General features: G+C 39.7%; 1 protein-coding gene across 1 annotated transcript in view; it reads left to right on the forward strand.

Moving 5' to 3' along the window:
- Positions 1–12500: 12500 nt before the first annotated feature.
- Positions 12501–24856, forward strand: part of Rtn3 (reticulon 3) — a 61464-nt gene continuing 49108 nt past the window's right edge. Inside the window, exon 1 of the mRNA XM_076847419.1 lies at positions 12501–12822. Coding sequence (XP_076703534.1) covers positions 12681–12822 — 142 coding nt within the window. The 5' untranslated portion in view covers positions 12501–12680. The remainder of the gene's footprint in view (positions 12823–24856) is intronic.

The raw sequence follows: 24856 nt of genomic DNA on the forward strand, positions 1-24856 counted from the left end.
CTTATGTGGTGCTGAGGACCGAACCCAGTGCCTCGCACAGGCGAGGCGAGCGCTTTACCACTGAGCTTCAGCCCCAGCCCCCAAAATGCTTTTCTCAATATCTGACATCAGGATTGAAAAAAAAACCGTTAGCCACAATTGAAGAATAGTTTGGTTTTTGGGGGGGGGTTGTTTGTTTGTTGTTTTTTCTTTGGGGGGAGAAGGGGCGAGATAACTGATGGAGTTTATGAGAAGCTAAAGTATTCACCACACACACACACACACACACACACACACACACACGGCCACCATTGTCCCATTCATTTAATACATAATTGCACTGTCTTCCTTCTGCTTCAGCTGTTATAATCTACCCAGGATCTCCTTCCACCTGCCTCTAGGCTCTGCCAAGCCCTTGAGCTGTTTTCTACTTCCTGAGTAATTAGGCCAGAGGTGAAGAGGTAAGGGTAATTCTATCTTATCCTATCTAAAGAAGTCCTGTTTTGACTTTTCCCCTACCCCTTCTAATTCTTCCCAAATTCTCAAGATTGTTGGAATGCCTTCTTCTAGGCTTTAGATTTAAATCTAGATTTTATCTAGTCCAACTTGGATCACCAAGAAAGTAGAAATGAACTTCAGAACAAGAATTACTGAAATTTCACATGATGTTTGGAAATTTGAACCAACAGGATGTTAACACAAAGCAGGACAGTGTGTGTCATACTCAGAAAGGAAGGGCCAAAAGCCAGTGATTTGTCATAATTGCAACACACTGTGTAAAAAGTTTAAATTGCACACACATCCCAGTATTCTCTATTCCCCTTACTGCATTCATTACATTTGTCCATAAGACTTTTTATCATCTGACCTACATTTTACATTTCATTTTGTGCTTTCCACTATAATAGAAATTCCAATCCAGAGGAATTTGTATCTCTTTTGTTCTCTGATATATCCCCAACCCCTCACACAGATCTGGCAGAGAGTAGAGATTTAAGTCTTCATTGAAGAAGGTATATGTTACACCTAATGCTGCTCACTAACTTTATGGCTCCTTTAATATTCAATGCCTAACTTTCGCTATTTGAACCAAAAAAAAAAAAAAAAAAAACTGTTCTATTTTAAGGATCCTCAATAAAGATGCATTGAAGTGTATCCTGTCAGGAAGCAAGTAGCAAATGCAGGCATTATCTGTCTCAAGACAACATCATCAAGGTCAAATATGAACACATCAACCTTCCTCATACCTTGTAGACACTATTAGAATTTGAAACAACACAGTATAAATTATAGGTGGAGTTTAGGATTAGTCACAGCATAGAAAGCAGCCCCTATACATGAGAAATGTATTTTGTTGTTTTAGTCTCAAATATCCAGGGTCATTAAAACAATGAACTGAAATGCTGAATTTGATGATACTGATATACAGCCAGCCTTCAGCAATCTTACTCTGAATTGAGACACAGGGTATGAATAGAGGTTGAGCTTTCCTTCTGCATTTCTAGAAGTAGGCAACAGGTAGATATGTTTGAATAGTTAAGGCCACTGGCTTTGAATTTTGGCTTTGATGCTCACTAACTGTACAAACTTGGGTGAGTTCCTTAACTTCTCTGAAACTTTCATCACCCACAAAATAATTCCAGTACCCACACAGTTGTAGGTTAAATGAGATATGTTTGACAATGATGACTAATGAATGTGTAGTTAGTACTTAAAAAGTGGTAGTCATCATTTTCATTCTGGAAAAGCAAAAGCAAAGTCGTAAATACTCAAAATACTCAAGTATATGAAGCACAAAAATAGTAAAATTGTTTTCTACAAAGATATCCTCTGTGATTCAGGTTTCAAAACTTTACAAAAATAGGGCTTCTTTATGTTTCAGGCACTCTTCTAGGAAGTAATGATGCATAAGACACATTCTTGTCCTCCAGAAAATCACAGTCTTATGGGATAAACAGCCAAGTAAATATCACTCCTGTGACTGTACTGACTATACTGTGACATAGTTCAAACTCCTAACATTTATTGCAGGAGCTATCAATTGATTGATTGATTGATTTTTGGTACCAGGCATTGAACCCAGGGGTGCTTAACTGCTGAGCCACATCCCCAGCCATTTTTATTTTTTATTTGAGACAGGTTATCACTAATTTGCAGAGGCTGGCCTCAAATTTGCAATTCTACTGATTCAGCCTCCCAAATTTCTCCTATTGCAAGTGTGAGCCGCCAAGTTCAACAAGGGTCAATAGTTAAGAAATTTGGAAGGGACAGGTTGGAATGCTACATCCCGGGACATCGTTTAAATATCTGTCCCTGGGCTGAGAATGTAGCTCCTTGGTAAAGTGCATGATTAACATGTGCAAAGTCTTGAGTTCGATCCCCAGAATCACAAAAAGTAATCATAAACCAGGCACAGTGTTATACACCTATAGTCCCAGCTACTAAAGAGGTTAAGGCAGGAGACTCCCTTGAGTCCAGGAGTTTGGGGGCAGCCTGAACATCCTATTGAGACCCCATTCTCTTCTTTTTAAAATATATATATATATATATATATATATATATATATATATATATATATATATATATATTATTGTAGTTGGACATAATACCTTTATTTTATTTATTTTTATGTGGTGCTGAGGATGGAACCCAGGGCCTCACACATGCTAGGTCACTGCTCTACCACTGAGCCACAACCCCAGCCCAAGACCCCATTCCTTATAAAAGTGAAATTTTAAAGTTGAATATTATGGGCTGAGGCTGCAGCTCAATGGTAGAACGCTCGCCTAGCATGTGTGAGGCACTGGGTTCAATCTTCAGTACCACATTTAAAAAAAATCAGTAAAATAAGGGTGTTATGTCCATGTAGAACTAAAAACAATTTTTAAAAACATTGAATATGGGGCTGAGGTTGTGGCTTAGTGGTAGAGCACTCATCTAGCACATGTGAGACGCTGGGTTCGATCCTCAGCACCACATAAAAATAAATAAAATAAAGGCATTGTCTCCAACTACTGTCCACCTACTATTTAAAAAAATTTTTAAAAACTGAATATAAGGATGTAAATATAGTAACATTGTAAAAGCTCAAGACCTTTTCAGCTGCTTCATTATTAGTATTTCAGTCAACACAGCTGTCTGACTCTTCATAAAGATGGCTGAAAGAACAGGGTATGGTGTCACTCATCTGTAATCCCAGCAGCTCAGGAGGCTGAGGCAGTAGGATCACAAGTTCAAAGCCAGCCTAAGGAACTTATTGAAGCCCTAAGCAATTTAGTGAGACCTTGTCTCTAAATAAAATATAAAAAGAGGGCTGGTGATGTGACTCAGTGGTTAAGCACCCCTGAGTTCCCTAGTACAACAACAACAACAACAACAACAAAAACTAAAAGATCACTAGAAGGAAATAAAGGAATGTACACAACAATGTGTGTATCATGCTATCCTTTATGATAGAGTAGATGAGGATACATATTTGCTATATTCACCTTTGCTTGAGTTTGCCACTGGAATATTTTAACAGTGATTATATGTGTGTAGAATGGAGAAGATTAGAGATAAAAGAAAACTTTACAGTTATGTACCACATGATGAAATTTTGGCCAATGACAGACTGCATATACCACAATGATCCCATAATGAAGCTGAAAGATCCCTATTAGCCAGTGATATTGGTAGCCTTCCTAACATTTTGGGGCAATGCACTACTCATGGAGATACTGATGTAAAGAAACCTACTGGCTGCCAATCATATAAAAGCAGAGTACATACAAGTACATGCAGTACATAATGCTAGATAATGACAATAAACAATTATGTGGCTGGTTTACGTATTTACTATACTGTATTTTATCAGTATTATACCATGCATTCCTACTACTTATGAAGCAAAAAGTTTACTATAAAACAATATGCCTTGTTACACCTGCAGCACCTTCACACATCTTGTGTTTACCACATTTTGATTGCATCAAGGGGCCACAGGGAATATACCATGTAGGTTTATGACAGTGTACTCTGTGATGTTTCCACAGGATGGCTGAGAATGAAATTGACTAATGATGCAGTTCTCAGAAGGTATCCCTGTCTAAGAAATCATGACTTAGCATACATCTGAGCAGGCTGGTAATCCCAGGGAGGCTGAGGTAGGAGCATCACAAATTCAAGACCAACCTCAACAACTTAGAAAGACCCCTTCTCAGAATTAAAAAAAATTTTTTTTTTTAAGGAAGCCAAGTGCACTGCTGCATACCTATAATCCCAGAGACTCAGTAGGCTGAGGCAAGGGGATCACAAGTTCCAGGCCAGCCTCAGCAACTTAGTAAGGCCTTAAGCTACTTAGTAGACCATGTCTCAAAATAAGAAGAGCTGGTGGAGATGTAGCTCAGTGGTAATGTACACCTGGGTTCCATCCCCAGTACCCAGAACAAAACAATGCATGATTATGTGTATCTTTTTTTTTTTTCCTTGCAGTGATGGGAATCAAGTCCAGGACCTTGTGCATGCTGGGTAAGCTTGCCGCGTGTGTGTGTGTGTGTGTGTGTGTGTGTGTGTGTGTGTGTACATGTGCACACATGAGAATAACATGAATGTATTTAAATTTTTCAAATTTTATTTATTTTCAGGTGTTGGGGGTGCTCAGGACTGAACCCAGGGCCTCACGTGCATACTAAGCATTCACTGAGATACATCCACAGACAATTCAATATTTTAAAATTGAAGTATATCTTGTCCTGATATTCAAGAAAAAACAATAAGGACAGGTGGGAGTGTAGCTCAGTGGTAAAGTACATGCTCAGCATGCTCAAGGATATGCGTTCAATCTCCAGCATGAAGAAGAAGGAGAAGGAGAAGAAGCTGAGATGGGAATTTGGGGCAGGGGAAGACTGAGACTGCTTTACCACAGAGCTACATCCCCAGTACTTTTTATTTTTTTACTTTGATAAAGTATGTTTATCAGTATTTTACTGTATATTTTATTTTTGCACTAAATTGCTGAGATTCTTGTTAAATTGCTAAAGCTGGCTTTGAACTTGTGATCCTATTGCCTCAGCCTCCCAAATCACCAGGATTACAGGTGTGCACCACCACACCTCTTTTGAGATGGGAAATTACTGGTGGTAATACTCCCATAAGACAGGGACGGGAAAGAAGAGGTCTAACCTCAGCAGTAAAAGTTGCTTGGTGGAACTCTTAAGAAATGCCTATGTTCCAGTGAGTTCTTTAAAATTTCATCTGAACTTACACTATAGTCAGAATAATCTTTTTAACATTGTGCTGGAACAATTGGATAATACGCACAGCAGAAGAATAAAACTAGGTCCCTTCCTCTCACTAAATACAAAAATCAACTCAAAATGGATCGAAAACCTAAAGGTAAAACCTGAATCTAAGAATCTGCAACAAGAAAACCTAGAGGAAACACTTTAGTACATTGGTGTAGGCAAAGATTTTTTGGATAGGACCCCAAAGATACAGGAAACAAAAGTGAAAATAGACAAATGGAATCATATCAAAGAAACAACTTTCTGTACAGCAAAGGAAACAATCAACAGTTAAGAGATAACCTACAGAATGGAAAATATTTTTGCATACTATTCATCTGACAAAGGATTAATATCCAGAATATATCAGAAAGTCAAAAAATTAAACACACAAAAACGCAAATGATCCAAGTAAAAAATGGGCTAAAGATCTGAATAGGGGCTTCTCAAGAGAAGACATACAAATGGCTTACAAATGACAAAAATGTGGGCTGGGGATGTGGCTCAAGCGGTAGCATGCTCACCTGGCATGCGTGCGGCCCAGGTTTGATCCTCAGCACCACATACAAAGATGATGTGTCCGCCGAGAACTGAAAAATAAATATTGAAATTCTCTCTCTCTAAAAAGAAAAAGAAAAGAAAAAAATGTTCAATGTCACTAATCATTAGGAAAGCACAAATCAAAAACCACAATGAGATGTCATCTTACCCTAGTTAGAATGGCTATTATCAAAAAAGACAAAAAAAAAAAAAAAATGACAGACTGATAAGGATTCAGATAAAAGGAGTTTTTTTGTTTTGTTTTTTTTTTTTTTGGTGCTGGGGATTGAACCCAGAGCTCTCTGCATGTAAGGCGGGCAGTCTTCCAATGGAGCTACATCCCCAGCCCAAAGAGAATTCTTATACACAATTGGTAGGAATATATACTGGTATATCCATATGGAAAACAGTACAGAGATTCCTATTAAAACTAAAAGTAGAACTACCATAAGATCCAGCAATCTCACTACTGGGTATACATCCAAAGGAGATGAAATCAGTGTATTGAAGAGACATCTCCAGTTACATGTTTCCTGAAGCATTATTTTCAGTAGCTAAGATGTAGAATCAAGCAAGATGTCCATCAACAGATGGAAAGTTGGGAAGGAAATGAGGAAAATAATGTATATATACACAATGGAGTATTATTCAGCCATAAAATAGAATGAAATCCTGTTATTGGCAATAATATGGATGGAATTGGAAGTCATGATGTGAAATAGCTCAGACTCAGAAAGAAAAACATCACATGTTCTCACTCATTTGTAGAATCTAAAAAGCCCATTTCATAGAAGAACCAAGTGGATGAGACAGGAGGATCACGAGTTCAAAGCCGGTCTCAGCAAAGGCAAGGTGCTAAGCAGCTCAGTGAGACCCTGTCTCTAAATTAATAGGGCTGGGGATGAGGCTCAGTGGTCAAGTGCCCCTGAGTTCAATCCCTGGTACTCCCCTCCCCACTAAAAAAGAACCAAGTAGAGTAATGGTCACTAGAGACTGGAAAGGGTGGGAGGGAGAAGGGATAGAAAGAAGTTACACAGAGGGCATCAACATGCAGCGAGGAGGCATAAGTTTTGGTTTTCTGTAGCATAGTAGGGTAACTATTGGTTAAAATAATCTGCACCATGTTTCAAAATAATTAGAAGGGAGCAAAATTCCCAAGAGATGTAGATAAATAATGTTTGAGGAGATGGAAGTACGTAATACTGAGATTTGTCCATTACATAATGTATGAATGTATTGAATTAGGATATAAAGATGTACAAATGTCGAATAAAAAAAAGAAGAAGAAAAAAATAATTGTCAAAAATTCATCTGAGGGGCTGGGGTTGTGGTAGAGTACTCGCCTAGTATGCGTGAGGCACTGGGCTGGATCCTCAGCACCACATACAAACGAAGATGTTGTGTCCACCGAAAACTAAAAAATAAATATTAAAATTCTCTCTCTCTCTCTCTCAAAAAATTTCATCTGAGGGGGCTGGGGTTGTGGCTCAAGTGTAGAGCACTTGACTAGCATGTATGAGGCACTGGGTTTGATTCTCAGTACTGCATATAAATAAGTACATACATACATACATACCTAAAGACCCATCGACAACTAAAAAATATATATTAACAAAAAAAATAGAGAGTTGGGATGTAACTCTGGAAGAGCACTTGCATGGCATGTGTGAGGTACTGGGTTCAATTCTCAGCACCACTTACAAATACATAAAATAAAGGTCCATCAGCAACTAAAAAAAAGAAAAACTCATCTGAGCCATTCCCTGTCCCAAAACTTTCACTGAATCCCCATTGGCCTTAAGCCTTAAGACAAAGCCTTGTGGATTTTTTGTTTGTTTGTTTGTTTGTTTTTGTTTGAGAGATGGTCTTGCTAAGTTGCTTAGGGCCTCACTTAGTTGCTGAGGCTGGCCTGGAACTTGTGATGGATCCTCCTGAGGAGCTGGGATTGCAGCCATAGAATGCCTCACCATACCCCACTGTGTCTGGAAAAGCCTCAATTCTTTAGTGAAATACTATTGCTTCTCCAAACTCTGGTTCACAAATATCTTCCCCCTTTATATCTTTTTTTTATAGTTCTTTTTTTTTTTTTTTAAGAGAGACAGAATTTTAATATTTATTTTTAGTTTTCGGCGGACACAACATCTTTGTTTGTATGTGGTGCTGAGGATCGAACCCGTGCCACACGCATGCCAGGCGAGCGCGCTACTGCTTGAGCCACATCTCCAGCCCCCGCCCCCCTTTATATCTTGACCCAGCACTCAAAAGATCTCACACACATCACACTTCTGAGACTCCAGCTACCATGTGTGGTTGTGCAGTCTGTATATCCCACCATGGCAGTCATACACGGGAGGGGCAAGAGGGGATCAGATCTAGGCCATGTTCTGTTGAGCAAGTCAGCATGGAACAGCACTGTGGGCTGGACTGGGAGGAAATGGTTCTTTTATGTGATTTGTCTGCCCAGAAGGGTGCCTTTTTGTATCATGCACAAAAGCAACCCCTATGTTTGCTTCAAACCTTCCTTCTCTGCCTTTAATGACATTCTTATAACTCTAAACTCCTATCCAACTTTGGACTTTTTCATAAACCCTTTCTAAACTGCCACTCCACAGGGTGTGTCTGTCTGTCTGCATGCCTGACTTCCTGTCTCCCACCCCGCCTTGAAATGATAGGGATCCAATCCAGGGCCTTGCACATAAAAAGGCAAGCACCACTCTACTGAGCTACATCCCCAGCCCTTCTCTATGTTAAATTCATACAGTCCACTTGCCACCTGATCAAAGCACTATGGCTTTGTGTTGTTTAGGGTTGGTGTTGGTTGCTATTTAACTGGTATTATTTAACTTTATGTATGTTCTATGCCCTAGCTTGTTATCTCATTGAAGACTGGATAAACATAGTTTGGGGGCCCTACAAAGATCCCAGGATAGTGTCACACTAACTACAGGTGATCAGTAAACATCTATGAAACAAATCACATATACAAATATCCCAAGGAAATATCAGTCTCAGGGAAGTTGGCATAGCAGGAAAGAGAAAACACAGCCTCAGGAGTTGGACTTAGCACAAACACTTCTTTTGTTTTGCTTTGTTTTGTTACCAATACAAAGAAAATATATTTTCAAAGACTCTAAGAAATGATGATATAATGTCAAGACACAAAAAGTTTGAAAAGCTATAGATGATTAACCACTGTTTTATTCAACCTCCCTTTGATTATTTTAGAGAGCATGTCTGATACTCCCAAATGAATCTTAAGCATGATATGTCTAAGAACAGAATTAGGATTCTTTCCCAGTAGTCCTCATTATTGTCTGTCTTTCTTGTCCTCCTTCTTCTTCTCTGGATTAGGAATTATGCTGGTGTATGGCCCTTCTCCAGAAAGCAGTTCTGCCTTAATATGTTTCTTTCTTCTCCTTTTATTTATTTATTTATTTATTTAGATGTGTGTGTGTGTGTGGTGCTGGGGATTGAACCCAAGGCTTAGTGCATGTGAGGCAAGCACTCTACCAACTGAGCTATATCCCCAGCCCCATAATGTGTTTCTTTTTATACTTTTTCCTCTTCTTCCCAGTGCCCCCTCTTCTACTATTACTACTTTTTCTTCTTCCTCTTCAACTTTAACCACTAAGGCTTCTTGTTTAAAAAAAAAAAAATCTCTGAGGTGCTTAAAGAGTCTACTTCTGGGACTGGGTTTGTGGCTCATTGGCAGAGCGCTTACCTAGCATGTGAGGCACCACAAATAAAGGTCCATTGACAACTAAAAAAAAAAAAAAAAAGAGAGACTACTTCTAATAAAACAACCCAAGTTAAGACCAACAAGCCATCATCTCCAGGACAGATAGGATATAATGCTGACTTCTAGCACTGAAACTCACCCTAACTCAACAGAAAGAGTAACTGTAAAATTATAAACTTCAAAGTTAAAACCTATTACTCCTACTTTAAGACTGGTGGAACTGGTCTGCTGGATATTTGAAACCAAACCTTGGAAACCTAAGTCAAGGAAGTAAAAGGACTGAGGAAAAAGCAGCCAATATTTGGCCCTTACCCTCTAAGGTCAGCCAGAACCCAGAGAATGACAGGACTTCTCTAAGGATCCTGCAACTCTATATGATCCCTGCCCTGTATCTCACTTCACTGCCACCATAGACCTCTGGACTGCCTGATGCACAAGATACCCAAACTACGGATGGCCCTACAGATAAAAATCCAAAATAAAATCTCTCATCTACCAGGGCCCTTAGATAGACCTCTATAAAGGACCCTGACAGGCATCTCCAAATGCCCCTTTCCAACTTGAAGTAGCCAGAGTGGTAGAGGCCCCTGTCCCTAATGGTAGTCAGGGCACTCCTTCAGAGGGGAGAAATGAATCCATAAGGTAAACAGAGAGTAAAATAGAGTCAGATAAGGCAAAGGCCTGCACAAAGTCATCTCTAAAGGTAAAGGCCACTCCTTGAAATCAACTGTAGAAACATCCCAAACTCTCCAGCTGACTCCTTTGTCCCAGAGAGATGAGAAAGGAAAGTGGGTGGGCCTGAATGAAGTATACTTTCTCAAGGGCTAAAAGGGCACAACCAGTCAGAAGGTCATGGCTGAACCAACAGCCTTTTTCCCATACCTGATTACATAGATAGTAATCACAGACCCCGCCCACTCACAGTATAAACCCCTAGATTAGTATACTCAAGTGGTAACCTCTTATCAGGTCCCCTCTCTCCTGGTGAGGGCCCTGTTTTGTTGTTGTTGCTGTTTTTATTGTTGTTGTTTTTAAATATATCCTACTTTTTCACTACCCCCATCCTGCAAAAAAAAAAAAAAAAAAAAACTCTATAATATAGTGTTCAACTAGACCACCAAGACCATATGAATGCCCAAACTACAGATGGCCCTACAGATAAAAATCCAAAATAAAATCTCTCATCTACCAGGGCCCCTTAGATAGACCTCTATAAAGGACCCTGACAGGCATCTCCTAATGCCCCTTTCGAACTTGAAGTAGCCAGAGTGGTAGAGGCCCCTGTCCCTAATGGTAGTTAGGACCCTCCTTCAGAGGGGAGAAATGAATAGATAAGGTAGGTTATTTTCTATTATGACTATCAGGAATGAGATTTCTATCCACCTAGGAGCCCCAGTTTCTAGCAAGTACTGTCAGGGTTAGGTATTAGCATAATTTCCTAACACTTAATAAAAGATTTTTAAAACTTATGCATTTGTCAGCATAGGTAGATAATTGGCTTGGATATCACATTGGCTTCTATTTCCCTTTACCATCTAAGTACAGTTTGCTGCATCATCAGCTGATGCTGTGAGCACCAGGGTAAGATATTTGTCAGGAAGTTATTTTGGGACATATTCTTCTGTGCCTTCCTCAAAGCATTGCAACCACTTGGATGTTGTTGTTGTTTTCTTTCTTCCTTTTTTTCTTTCCACCCCACTTTCTAGGCTTTATGTGACTTTAAAAACTGTCAAGGGCAGATGTAGTTCACAGCCTGTGTTCTAAAAGATTTCCACTGGTTAGACTGCTTTTTCCCCTCCGCAGCAGCCTGGCTGACAACCTCCCCACTCATGAGGTTGCATCTTTATAGGATTTGCTGAACCTACAATTGCACTTTGGGTCATCGATCGCTGCTTTAGCAATAGCAAAGGCTACAACCTTGGCTTTCATTGTTTCCAGGATACATTCCCCTTTTTAAAAGGCTATGCACCTTTAAAATATTTTGTCCAGATGTAGGGAGATAGCCTTGAATTTGACAAGCCAACCCAGGAGAACCCAAAAAAAAAAAAAAAAAAAAGAAACCCAAATCCAAGATAATTGGATATTTGGTTTCAAATACATTTCTGCTAAGGACCCTTTTTCGGTTATGAATAAAATTATGAGTATTTGTGCCCTATTCTTAAATTTTAATAACACATTTTGTAACACCTTCCCACTCCCGGTCCCTTAGAATCACATCCAGGATGTTACCTCCTTGCTTTTCTATCTTTATGAGTTCAGCTTTTTCTTCTCCAAAATACGTTTTCTCTATCTTAGAGCCTATTTAGAGGAAGAGACAACCTTAAGACTCAAGGTGGACAAGAACAGCAACAAGGCAAGAATATGAAGCAGGGTCTGTGACTGCACAGCAATGTGATTAGAATGAATAGTAGTTTTTTTCTTCTGTATAACATCTTTTTCCACCTACTAAAAGCGGGACCATGAGGCTGTCTCATGTCTCACAGCGAGGCGATATTATGACATTCAGAGAAATTCATAAAGCACCTTGCAGAGTGGGCCTTCTCTACCCTGCGGTTTTCACTCCAGATTCTAAGGGGGAATGCATCACACAAAAGATATCAGGCTCCGAGAATTTATGGGAAAGATCGTTTCCAGCTACTGGAAGCATAAAGAAATATCTATTAGAAAAATACATAATCCATCCAGTCGAAAACATTCACATAAAGAGCCGTGAAAAAATTCTACCCCGCAGCGTCCGCGCCAACGCCTAGGGCCGCAGTGGTGGGCGTGGCTTGATGATTGACCACGCCTCTTGCGTCCCGTCCCCTAGAGGCGCGCCCCACCCCAGCCGCTTGAGGCTTGGCGCGAGGTCGGTTTTACCTCTCCTTCCTTTTGGAGCGCGGAGGGACAGTTCTTGCGCCTGCGCACTGCTCCGCTGCGCGCCTCCGCAGCTGCCTCTCGCCCCCGCGGCGCGTTCTAGAGTTCTTTGTGCGCATGCGTGTTCGCTCTCCCTCTCGCTGCGCTCGGCTGAGTCAGTCAGTCAGTCTGTCGGAGTCTGTCCTCAGAACAGGCTGAACGAAGGCACTTCGGAGAGCCTGCTGCCTACTTATTCTATTTCCCCTCCCTGTCTCCCGCCCCAAGTCTCTCTTCACCCCTCTCCCGCCCTTGCTCGCGTAGCCATGGCGGAGTCGTCGGCGGCCACTCAGTCCCCGTCCATCTCCTCGTCGTCCTCCGGGGCCGATCCGTCCGCGACCGGCGGTGGCGGGAGCCCGGGAGCCAGCCCCGCCCTGGGGGCGAAAAGCTGCGGCTCCTCTTGTGCTGGTGAGGCGTGCGGGGAAGCCCCCGCCCTGGAGACGAAGGGGAGCTGGGGCCGGGGGCTTTCGGGAGCGACCGGGGAGGACGAGTTACACTCGGCTGCTGGTGGCTTCAACCCCTGGGGACGAACGTTTGGAAAATGGGCAAAGGGGGAGGGGAATGAAAGGTCTTTCGGGTGGTGAGGAAATAACGGGGTGTGAGGAAAACAGGTTGGGAGCGGGAAGACGGTCTGGAGAGTGGGCGTTCACGCCGAGACCCGGCAGGTGGGGAAACAGCCGCCCCGCGAGGTTGGGATGAAACGGACGGTCGCTCAGGTGGGGCTTGGACCGTGTTGGAGGAGGCCAGAGGCATCCGCTGGACCGGGGTGATTCAGAGGAGTAAGATTAGCGACGTTGAGAGGATTGAGGCAGGTGGGTCTTGGGAGAAATGGTTCGTTATGATTTTGAGGGATGGTGGCGAAAGGGTTGTATTGCAGGTTTGCAGTCAGGTGTTGACATAATCAGACGTGCCTGATAGTCTTCCAAAAAAAATATTTTTGTTTGCCCCTGGGGAGGATAGGGAAGTTTAATGGAAGCGTTGTAGCCCGTTTTCTTTACTGCTTTCGACTGGACTCTACGCAAAGGCCTGATTTTCCTGAGACTCCAAGGTAGAGGAGGCGTGATGAGAATAGCTCTGGGAAGATTTGGGAGGGAGCGTCTGATGGTCCAAGATGGATCCGTGGCTGCATCTGCAACACAGCCGGCTCTTCACTGGCGTGGCGTGGGGGTAGGGACGCGCAATCAGTCGTTTATATTCTGGAAAATAATAAATAGAGTCATGCCAAGCCATCAACATGTTTTGATTTCAGATTTTCTCTGGGCTGTTATTGATCGCAGTATGACAAAAGAGGATGTGTACTGCAGAAAGGGGGGAGGGGAGAAAATTCAGACAAAGCAGGGGCTGGTTGAACCCCCTTCTCCTCCCATCTCTGAAGGACTAGAAGGGAAACTGCAGGCCTCCTTTAGTTTCCATTGTATCCGCGTCTGCCTGCTGATGGGAGCTGGCTGGCCTCGTGCAGAGATCTGCAGTGCAGATGTCTTCTTGAAGAATATGCACCACGGGCAGGTGGAGGTTCTTAAAGGAAGAAAAGAGGGGAGGGGCGTTGCCAGAGGAAGAATTTTTGAGAGATTTTAAAATGCTTCATTGTCTCCTTTGGCAGATTCTCAGGTTGGTCCTTTCTGATATTCTCTAGGCGTTTTCCTAACAATGGATTTCCACCTGTTTAAGAGAGAATTGAAGTGCCACAAATTTTCCATCGAGCTTATGGTCATTTGCATAGAAACAGTATCAGAGGCTTCTGTAGATAAAGGAATGAGCCAGCAGATTTGGAATTCTTGTTCTCTTTAAACCGCCAGCGTTTCTCCTCCAAATTTTTGTATTCTGGGATAAGGTCCAAATGAACAGCAGTTTCCTTATAACTTAGCAACTTGGTCTTTTGGCTTTAATCACTTGTCACTGCTTATGATTTGGTTGGCCTTTTTTTTTTTTTTTTTTAAGAATTTCTTTTTTAGTTGTAGATGGACACACTACCTGTATTTTGTTTATTTATTTTTTTATGTGATGCTGAGGATCAAACTCAGTGCCTCACACATGCTAGGCAAGAGTTCTACCACTGAGCCTCAACCCCAGCCCCCTTTGGTTGGCCCTTTTGTGGGTACCTTTTGCTTATTCTTGATTTTCAGTTTTTGACTCAGACCTGTGTTTTACGAAATGACCTTTTATGCTCAAGAGAAAATGGATGTTAAATATTGAGGAGTGTTCTAGTTAGCAGGCAGGCTATTAAAATTGTGTTCCAACATGTATAGCCACATGGGGAAAGCATTTGAAAGTCAACTTTTTTATTCTTTTAATACACTGTTATGAAAGATCTGGGCCAGTAAAGCAAAAAAAAATATTTTATTTACAGACACAAAACACACCACCACCAAAAAGCAGACCCTGGGGGCTGGGGTTTGGCTCAGTGGTAGAATACTTCCCTAGCGCTTATGAGGCACTGGATTTCATCTTCAGCACCACATAAAAATAAACAAATAAAGATATTGTGTTCATCTACAACTACACACATATATGTGTTCATATATGTGGACTCTAATTTGCAATGCACAATGTATTTTGTTTTATTTATTTGTTGATTTATTTATTTTGCCATATTGGGGATTGAACTCAGGGACACTCTGCTACTGAGCTACCTCCCCAGCCCTATTTTAATTTTTATTTTGTGATAGAGTCCCATTCAGTTACTCAGACTGGCCTAGAACTTGCAATCCTTCTGCCTTAGCCACCAAATAGCTGGGATTATAGGCATGCATCACCACACCAGGCTGGCAATACAGATTTAATGATATAACATAGAATAGTTCTGGTTAGTTTTGATTTCTGATGTTATTTACCCTAGTCACAATTTTTATTGAGTATTGACTTTATCTTATTTGGGGGGCTGGGTAACCAGGGATTAAACTCAGGAGCATTCAACCACTGAAGCACATCCCCAGCCCAATTTTTGTATCTTGTTAGAGACAGGGTCTTACTGAGTTACTTAGTGCCTTGCCATTGCTGAGGCTAGCTTTGAACTCTCAATCCTCCTGTCTCAGCCTCCCCGAGCTGCTGGGATTACAGGTGTGTGCCACCGTACCCAGCCTACCTTATTTTTTATTCCCTTCTTTATAACAGTAGAGAAGATAGTGAAATCAGGCATTTTGTTGAAAGAAGTGGAATTTATATTCTGAAGTGGCATTCTAGGTTCATGGGTCTGTATTACATTTTCCTAATAGTATTAAATGCCTCAGTACTCACTAATTATTTCCCCTTTTTTTAATATTTATTTTTTAGTTGTAGTTGGACACAATACCTTTATCTTATTTATTTTTATGTGGTGCTGAGAATCAAACCCAGGCCTCACACGTGCTAGGCGAGTGCTCTACTATTGAACCACACAACCCCAGCCCATCACCAGGTTTTTTTTTTTTTTTTTTAATATTTATTCTTAAGTTTTAGGTGGACACAATATCTTTATTTTACATTTATGTGGTGCTGAGGATCGAACTCAGTGCATCGTGCATGCTAGGCTAGCACTCTACCACTGAGCCACAGCCACAGCCCCACCAGTTGTTTCTTAATAAAACTTTATTACAGAATTTGTATATCTTAGATCTGCTGTAGACATTTTGTCACTAATGTAGTAGTACTTGATCAGTTTTTGTTCAATAAATCATCAAATTTATGGGCTGGAAAGGAAAACCTGAAAAATAAGAAGATAATCTTAAACTTTTTAAGATTATCTTAAGATAATCTTAAGCAAATATATTAATATTATCTATAAAGCATTAGAACAATTTTGTGTGCTCAATGCAAGCTCTTCATTTGTCAGGTCACTACTTCAATATAAAAGTTTACGTAAGTTATCACTTAATTGCAAAAACCCTTCTTCCTGATCCAAAGTTATCTCCATCTCACAGAGGAAATATCTCAGACTTGCCATAATGAAAATAAGATAAAGTTTGCTTTTAAAATAATTTACCTTGGTGGTTTAAAAAAAATCTATAAGCATGGCTGTCAGTTTCTTCTTTTTTTGTTGTTGTTGTTGTTATTCTTTGTTTTAGTACTGGAGATTGAACCCAGGGCTTTGCACGCACTAGGTTAAGCGTTCCACCCCTGAGTTACATCCTCAGCCCTGCTTCATGTTCTTTTATTAAGCTTCTTTTAGTTTGAGTAAAAGGTGGTAAGTGATCATTTGGTGTCCTGCAGAAAACAATTTTATCTTAACTGACCTTCCAATAATGTATTTTAGAAGTACTTGTTTCTACATATATTTGGAAAATGATTGATGGCATTTTCTGGTATGGTGCCTTGCACCCACCAGTGTAGTACACTTAGAGAAGGAGATCGGGGCCAGGATGCCCCTGATTGCTGCCTTTGAAAGAAACCAAAGACTTCAAAGGCAGAAATTTGAGGTTCAGATAAGAGAGACTGAAATATTTAGTGTTTTCTTTTTAGAAAGAGGGTTGCCCTTATTAGACATCAAGTCTAGATACATGTCTATTATCTGAATTTTTTTAAGTGTCTATTGTTTATCTAACATGGAAATTATAGTTGTTTTCTTTTGTGGATCAAACCAAGGGCCTCATGAATGCTAGGCAAGTGCTCTATCACTGAGCTACTACATCCCTAGCAACATTGATGCCAAAATAAAGCTACATTTCATTTATCTGCTTGTGGAAATTACCTCAAAGTAAATTGGGCAATTAAAAAATGGGGGGGGGTTCTTTAAACAGTTTTTTCCTCTTGAAACACATTCTGTGTTCTTTTTATGGCATCATTTTTACACTTTGTAGTTTGTATTTTCAGTCTTAACCCTTAAATTAAAAGGAGTCTGATCTGTCCAACATGGGCATCATCTGTGTTTTATACTCGTGTCCGACTATCAGTGGCAGTATGTTATGGTGACAATCATATGAGCTCCAGGGACACCAATATTTCAAACCTCCTTGTTTCTTTATTGTGTGACCTTGTGCAAATCCTGAGCTTCTGTTTCCTTAATTTTAAAATGACAGTAATAGTATCTAATGAGGATAATAGTTGTTATGAAAATTAAACAATGTAAAGAACTTTTGCCCATAATAAATGCTTAGTAAATAACTAGCATTAGCCAGGCGTGGTGGTGCAGGCCTGTAATCCCAGCTACTTGGGAGGCTGAGGCAGTAAGATTGCAAGTTCCAGGCCAGTCTCAGTTATTTATGATACCCTGTCTCAAAATAAGAAATAAAAAAGACTAGAGGTATAGCTCAGTGGTAGAGCACTCCTGGGTTTAATCCCCAGTAGCAAATGATGATAATGATGTTAATATAAAGGAATAAAATACAGACCAGCATTGTGACAGATTTGCTGTGCACCTTTAAATTCTGACTTATTAAGTAACAATACCTAATATTTGCAAGTTAAAACTACTTGCACATAAATACAGAATAACAGTTGAATTACAAGTGAGAAATTACAAATCTTCCTCACAATAAAAGATTCTTACACCTTTTTCTCATCCCCCAAGTGAGTTATTGTTTCAGCTTCTGATTCCTCACATTGATATCATAGAACTGCCATCCCCTTCCATTTAAGTGACCTGTTAACAAGGTAGAGGAAGGAGCTAAGACGTTTCCTAAGTGGCTTGTCATGACAGCGATATGCCTAAATATTTTCGGTAGCATTCTGACCCTAATAAGTGTAGTTATGATATATTATAAAATGTCCATCGGTGTGGAAGCAGGAGTACAAGAGACAGCAAAAATGGTCATGTCAGTATGGTCTACAAATGTCCCTGGCTTGATTATTTTTATTCCCCAGAAATAAAAATTTCCTTTTCAGAACTTTATAATCAAGTTCTCAAGTAATTTAACCACTCTGATCAGATTAAACATCTAGTTGACAATATATTTAACAGGTGCACCTTAAGTCTTATTTGACATCTCCAGGGGAGTTGTTTATGAAGTTGCTGATAATAGCATCAGTGTTTTTATTTTTGTTTTAATATTTTAGAGATGGTATGAAAACAATGTAGCATGAATATTACTGCTTTTTAAAAAAATTCTGCTGTGAGGAATTATATGTTTGACTTGACATAGGAGTCACCTGTCTAATTCTGTGCACAAGCACTTGAGATAAGTCTGGTAGTAAAGGGATCCGTGACGTGTCATAAAGGAAAGGGGAAAGTTAAGCTTTCCAGTTTTGTTTGAGCCAAGAGTTAGTTTGTTCTGTAGAAGGACACTTCTCTTTAGATCAGCTATAGTCCTAGAACTTAGTTTTTCCAATTCTGACCAGAGTTACAAAGGTCCCAAATAAGTTTTGTAATGTTAGTAACTGAAGATTACTAATTAATGTATTTATTAATTGTATGTACTTAGCTTATGGATTGTATTCAGTTTTATTGTTATGTGTTTAGTCTCCTAAAATATACAGACTTTTAGAAAATATATTTTTTTCAATAGTAAAACTTTTTTGATAAAAATTATCAAGTTATATTTTATGTAATCAGCTCATTTAGAAGTTGCCCAGGAAAACTGGCTTACTTTTTATTCCTTTGTAAGGGTTACTAATTCTAGTTATTTTGGATCATAGGAAGTATTATTGATGTATCAAAAGAGATGTGTATGTTAATAAGTTTAGCCATAATCAGTATTGCCTGTGATTGCATCATTGACGTCTTTTACTACATATCTGTGACTTATGTAAGATGTGTTACTCTTACATGTTGCAACTTCAGGAAGAATTTTTTTTTTTAATATTGTATATAGTTTGTAGTTTCAGATGACATTATGGAGGAAGTTAGTTATCAGTCACCCCTTCAATTCAGTGATCAGTTTAACATAAAAATTTAACTTAATTTTTGGTTCCATGGTTCCTAAGCCAGGTGCCTAATTTTGCTTTACTGCTCTGTAGAAACTTCTCTGGTCAAGTTTGCCAGTTATTTTCCACATTGTTAAAGCCAATGGTCACTTCCCAGTCGCCTCTTAGTGTCCTCTCAATACCTTTAGCATAACTGATCACCCTTCCTTCCTAAAATGCCTTTGTCATTTGTTTTCCATGACACTACACATTCTCTTTCATTGGCTCCTCCTCTTCTGTTTTCCTGCTAGGCCTTTTTCACATAACAGAAGATTCACCATTTTAAAGTGGTTTTTAATTTACGCACAAGGTTGTATGACCATTTAATTCCAGAACATTTTCCTCATCCTTCATATGAGTTATGAGTTACTCCCCATTTCTCACTCCCCTTTTCCATTGGCCACCATTAATCTTTCTGACTCTATGGATTTCCTATTGTAGAGATTTCATATTGCTAATTCTTTTTTTTTTTTTTTTTAATCTTTGCAACCTATAGACATTAGAGTGCTCAGGACTCATTTCACAGAACTTTTCTCTATTTATGACACTCAGCCTTGTTGTTTAAAGTACCACTTTAAATTGATGCCTTTCAAATTTTTATCTTCAGCCCCAAAGTCTACTAGGCATTTCAGTGCTATGTCTCTCAACCTGAATTTCTGATTTTTCCTTTTAAATCTATTCTTACAGAATAGGGTTTTTGTTTGGATTTGTTTTCATCTTAGTAAATGGCCATTCCACCCTGTTCATCTTTTGCCCAAATCAAAAACTTGTAGTAATCCTTGACCCACATACAGTTATCAGCAAATGCTGTTGAGTTTACTTCAAAATATATCCAAAGTCTCACCAGTTCCCTTCACCTCCATGACTACCACCCTGGTCCAGATGATGACAGCTCTCTTGAGTAACTCCAATTACTGTCTAACTGGCCTTTGTACTTTCTTCCTTGCTCTCAGTCTGTTCTCTATGTGGTAGCTGATATAAATCGGTGAAAATTTAAGTCAGATCATGTCACTTGTGGGCAGAATGCTCCAGTGGCTTCCTGTCACATTCCAGTAAATACTAGAATCCTCATAGGGCTTATTATACCATAATCTGACCCTAATTTTCCCCTACTCACCTGGCTTTGATTATATTGGTCTACATGTTTTTCTTCATACCAGAAATGCCTCTTACTTCAGGGACTTACTCGTTGTTTATCTGGAATGCTGTTCCCCCATTCCAGTTAACTGCATTTTTAAAAAAACATGTATTTATTTTTTAGTTGTAGTTGGACACAATATCTTTATTTTATTTATTTATTTTTATGTGGTGCTGAGGATCAAACCCAGGGCCTTGCACATGCTAGGTGAGCGTTCTGCTTCTGAGCCACAATCCCAGCCCTAACTGAATGTTTATGTCCTCCTAAAATTTATATGTTGGAACCCAACTCCAAGGTGATGGTATGAGGTGAGGCCTTTGGGAGGCGATTAGTCTTAAGGAAGGAGCGCTTATGATTGGGATAAGTGTGCTTATAATAAAGACCCCGGAGAGTGAGTTCACCCCTTCTGTCATGTGAGAATATAGCAAGAAGGCACCCACTACATATGATCAGGAAAAGTCCCTTTACCAGACACTGAATCTATGCCTGCACCTTGATCTTGGGCTTTACAGTCTCCAGAACTGAGAGAAATAGATTTCTGTTTATGAACCAGCAGATTTATGGTGTTTTGTTATAGCAGCTGAACGGGAAGACACCAATATTATCCCCTCACCTCCTTTAGGTCTTTGCTTAGCTACTTGTTTTAGTCAGCTTTTTATCACTGACTGAAATGCCCTACAAGAACAACTTAGAGGAGGAAAAGTTTATTTGGAGCTCACAGTTTCAGAAGTCTCAGTCCATAGATGGCCAGTCCATTCCTCTGGGCCCACAGTGAGGCAGCCTACCATGCAATAAGGATGTAGTGGACAGAAGCTGCTCCCCTCATGGCAGCAAGGAAGAAGGTGTTGGAGGAAGGGACCTCAGATACAGACCCAGTGATGTATCTCCTCCAACCATGCTCTCCCTGCCTGCAGTTATCGCTGTCAGTCCATTCAAACTAGGATGGACTAATTCGGTTACAGCTATCATAATCTAATCATTTCAGCTCTGAATATTTCTGCAGGGGCTTTGGGGTAATACCTCTTATTCAAACCATACATTACCCTATCTAAATTGTAGAGGAAACAAAAATACCTTACAGGCCTCCCTGCTTTATTTTTCTTATCATGCATCATAATCTGTCTTAACTGTATTTGACTTATTTGTTTATTTTATTGTCTGTCTTTCCTACTAGAATATGTTTCATCAGAGTGCCAAATGTTGCAGTTTTATTCACTGCACCTATGGTTGAACAGTATCTGACACAAAGCAGGCCCTCAGATACTTATTTTTCTTTTTTTGATGGTACTGGCGATTGAACCTAGAGCCTTATGCATGCGAGCCAAATACTCTTTATCAACTGATAAATGAACAAATGAATGGAAAAGTTCTTACTAGAAAAATATTCATATACATAGTATTATATAAACTTACATAAGCTTCATGAACCACTGTGAAATCCATTCGTAAACCTCAGTTAAAGAACATTTAATACCAGTAAATGGATAGATCTGGAGACTATTGTGCTAAATGAAATAAGCCAATCCCAAAAAACCAAAGGTCTAATGTTCTCACAACAAAGGTGGGGCAGGGAGAGAATAGAAGTTCAGTAGATTAGATAAAGGGGGGGGGGAATGAAGGAAAAGCTGGGGTGGGAATAGGAAAGGCAGTAGAATGAATTGGACGTAACTTTCCTATGTTCATGTATGAATACACCACCAGTGAAACTCCACATCATGTACAACCACAGAATGGGATCCTAATTGGAATAAGTTTTATTCCATGTATGTGCAATATGTCAAAATACACTCTACTGTTATGTATATCTAAAAAGAACAAATTTTTTAAAAGTTAAAAAAAAGAGCATTTAGTTTTTGAAAAATAAATTTTGCATAAAAGCTTTTAGTTCACAATTTCCTTAAGACCCTAAAGAATTAATGTATCCAACTAAGTGCTGAGAAGAGAGTTTTCTTGTTAATAAATGTCTGTCTTTTAAGATTGAAGATTACTTTTTTGTTTGCTTGTTTTGTATTAGGGGTTGAATGAACTCAGGGGTGCTTTACCACTGAGCCACAGACAGGGTCTGGCTGGTAAGGTACTTAGGGCCTCACTAAGTTGCTGAGGCTGGCTTTGAACTTGAGGTTCTCCTGCCTCGCCCTCCCAAGTTGCTGGGGTTACAGGTATGCACCAGTCTTTTTTTGTTGGTGGTGTGGGGATTGAACCCAGGGTCTTATGCATGCTAGGCAGGCATTCTGTCATTGAACTACACTACCAGCCCCTCTATAAACTTCTTTAATACAGAAAACATCTTTTCATGATTGTTTGGATTGTCATATTGGAGACTTACCTCCCCTAAGGACTTAATGGTTAGGCCAGTCTGATATGCTAGAATTTAAAAATATGTTAAAATTAACTTGAATTTCAGTTTTATTCCTAACAAAATAGGCATCTGATTTGATACATCTTAGACATATTTGGAAAGGGGGAAAACATTCCTAGAAGCAAATGAGGACTCAGAGTTTGGGATGAGGAGCTGGAGGTTAGCTCAGCAGGAGGGCCCAAGCGCAGGGGCCCTGGGTTCACCCCAGCACCAATTGAAAAAACAAGGTTGAAAAAAAAAATGAGGTTGGAGTGTTAAAATATTTTGTAACCTATTTCCCATTTACACAATCCATTTTGTTTCTATCAGACTTTCTAATTTTGTTTCTTTGCAACAAGAGTTCTGTTTGTTATTCCTGTTAGATGCATATAAGTTCACTCCAAACAAGTGGTACAGAGAAAAATTTCCAACTTTTTTTTTTAGTGTTGTAACAGAAGAGTGGACCTTTGACTTATGCCAGAGGGATCTACTGCATTAGTAACTGCTACAGTAGTAGAACTAATGTCTTGTCACTGCCCAGAGTCTATTGTGAAATAGCAAGCAAAATTTTAGCATCTGTGAATGTTCATGCCTCCATTCTGTGTCCACTGTATGCTGGCCATCGTACTCTGTGCTATATGAAAGATATGTAAGATGCTTCTTAACCCTGAGGTGTTCCAATCAGGTTGTCATTTATTTCTGACAACAAATAAGTTGAATTTATTTAATTGAATAATAAATCATATCTAGTTTTATTGTTTCTAGAGAACTAAAAACATTACCAAGTAGTCTATCTTTTAGTAATTATGTTAACTAGAAATAAATAAATAAATAAATACCAACCTGCCAGTTTATATAGATTCTCCTTTCTCAAGGAGGTGGAGCTTAGAGTTAAGTAGCTGAGATTATAGGTGTATGTCAGTGCATATGGCCCTGGCCCTTTGGCTGTTTTTTTTTTTTTTTTGTTTTTGGTAACAGGGATTGAACCCAGGGGCACTTAACTACTGAGCCATATTCCTAACTCTTTTTTCTCTTTTTAAATGTTTTACTTTGAGACAGGATTGAGACTAAGTTGCTGAGGCTGGTCTTGAATTTGGGATCCTCCTGTGTCAGCCTCCCATAGTCACTGGGATTACAGGCATGTACACCACCATACCCAGCCCTGTTGGTGATTTTTAAACTTTCATTTATTCCCCAGTCTCAGTGTTTGCGCTCTCCCCTTAGTCACTCTAACTATAGAGTTATCGATGCCAAATTGCCTGATTGCTTAATTCATGTGACTCTTTTTTAAAATTGTCTTAATTTGACCATTCAGTATCTTCGCCTCTGCTAGCTACTCTTTAAAGCATTCTCCAAGTGACACCATTTTTCTCCTGTATCAGTTCATTTTGGTCTCCTTTACCTTCTTTCTTATTCCCCTTTAAATATTGGTATATCTTAAGATTCCTTGGTGTGTTAGTTAGCTTTTTGTTACTATGACAAAATACTGAGAAAATCAACTTAGAGGAGGAAAAATTTAATTTGGCTCACAGATTCAGAAGTTTTACATGTGCTTGGCTTCTTTGTTTCTGGGCCTGTGGTGAGGCAGAACATCATGGGCTTGGCAGAGCAAGTTGCTCACCCAGTGGCAGAGAGAAAGAAAAGGCCAGGGATAAGATATATACACTTTAAGGGCATGCACCCAGTGACTGACCTCCTAAAATTTCCCTCACATCCCAGTAGTATCAACAGCTGGGGACCAAGCCTTTGGGGGACATTCAAATCCAAACCATAAACTCTGTAGCTTCTCTTATTCTCCCGAGGCAAATCTCATCCCAGTGGTGTCAATGATCACATAAATGTTAACTCCCAGATACCTATCTGCAGCCTTTATCCAGTAATCTCCTGAGACTATCCCCCTTGTTGAACTGCCCATTCAATTGTTTTCACTTTAATCTGCCTTAACTTTTCTTTTATTGAAAATTGATAATATAAGGCAATCATTCTAGTGGCATTTCTGTCAGATGATTCCAGTCAGATGATTCCAGGTCCTGTCCATTCTTTCTTGTCAAATCTGCCCCCTCATTCCCATCCTCACAATTTTAGCTTAAGTCAACATCTCTTGACAAGATTATGCAGTCACTTTTTAGTTCAGTTCATGTTTAGTTCTTTTT

The sequence above is a fragment of the Callospermophilus lateralis genome, chromosome 2 (genome assembly GCF_048772815.1).
Source record: "Callospermophilus lateralis isolate mCalLat2 chromosome 2, mCalLat2.hap1, whole genome shotgun sequence".
Classification (NCBI taxonomy): Eukaryota; Metazoa; Chordata; class Mammalia; order Rodentia; family Sciuridae; genus Callospermophilus; species Callospermophilus lateralis.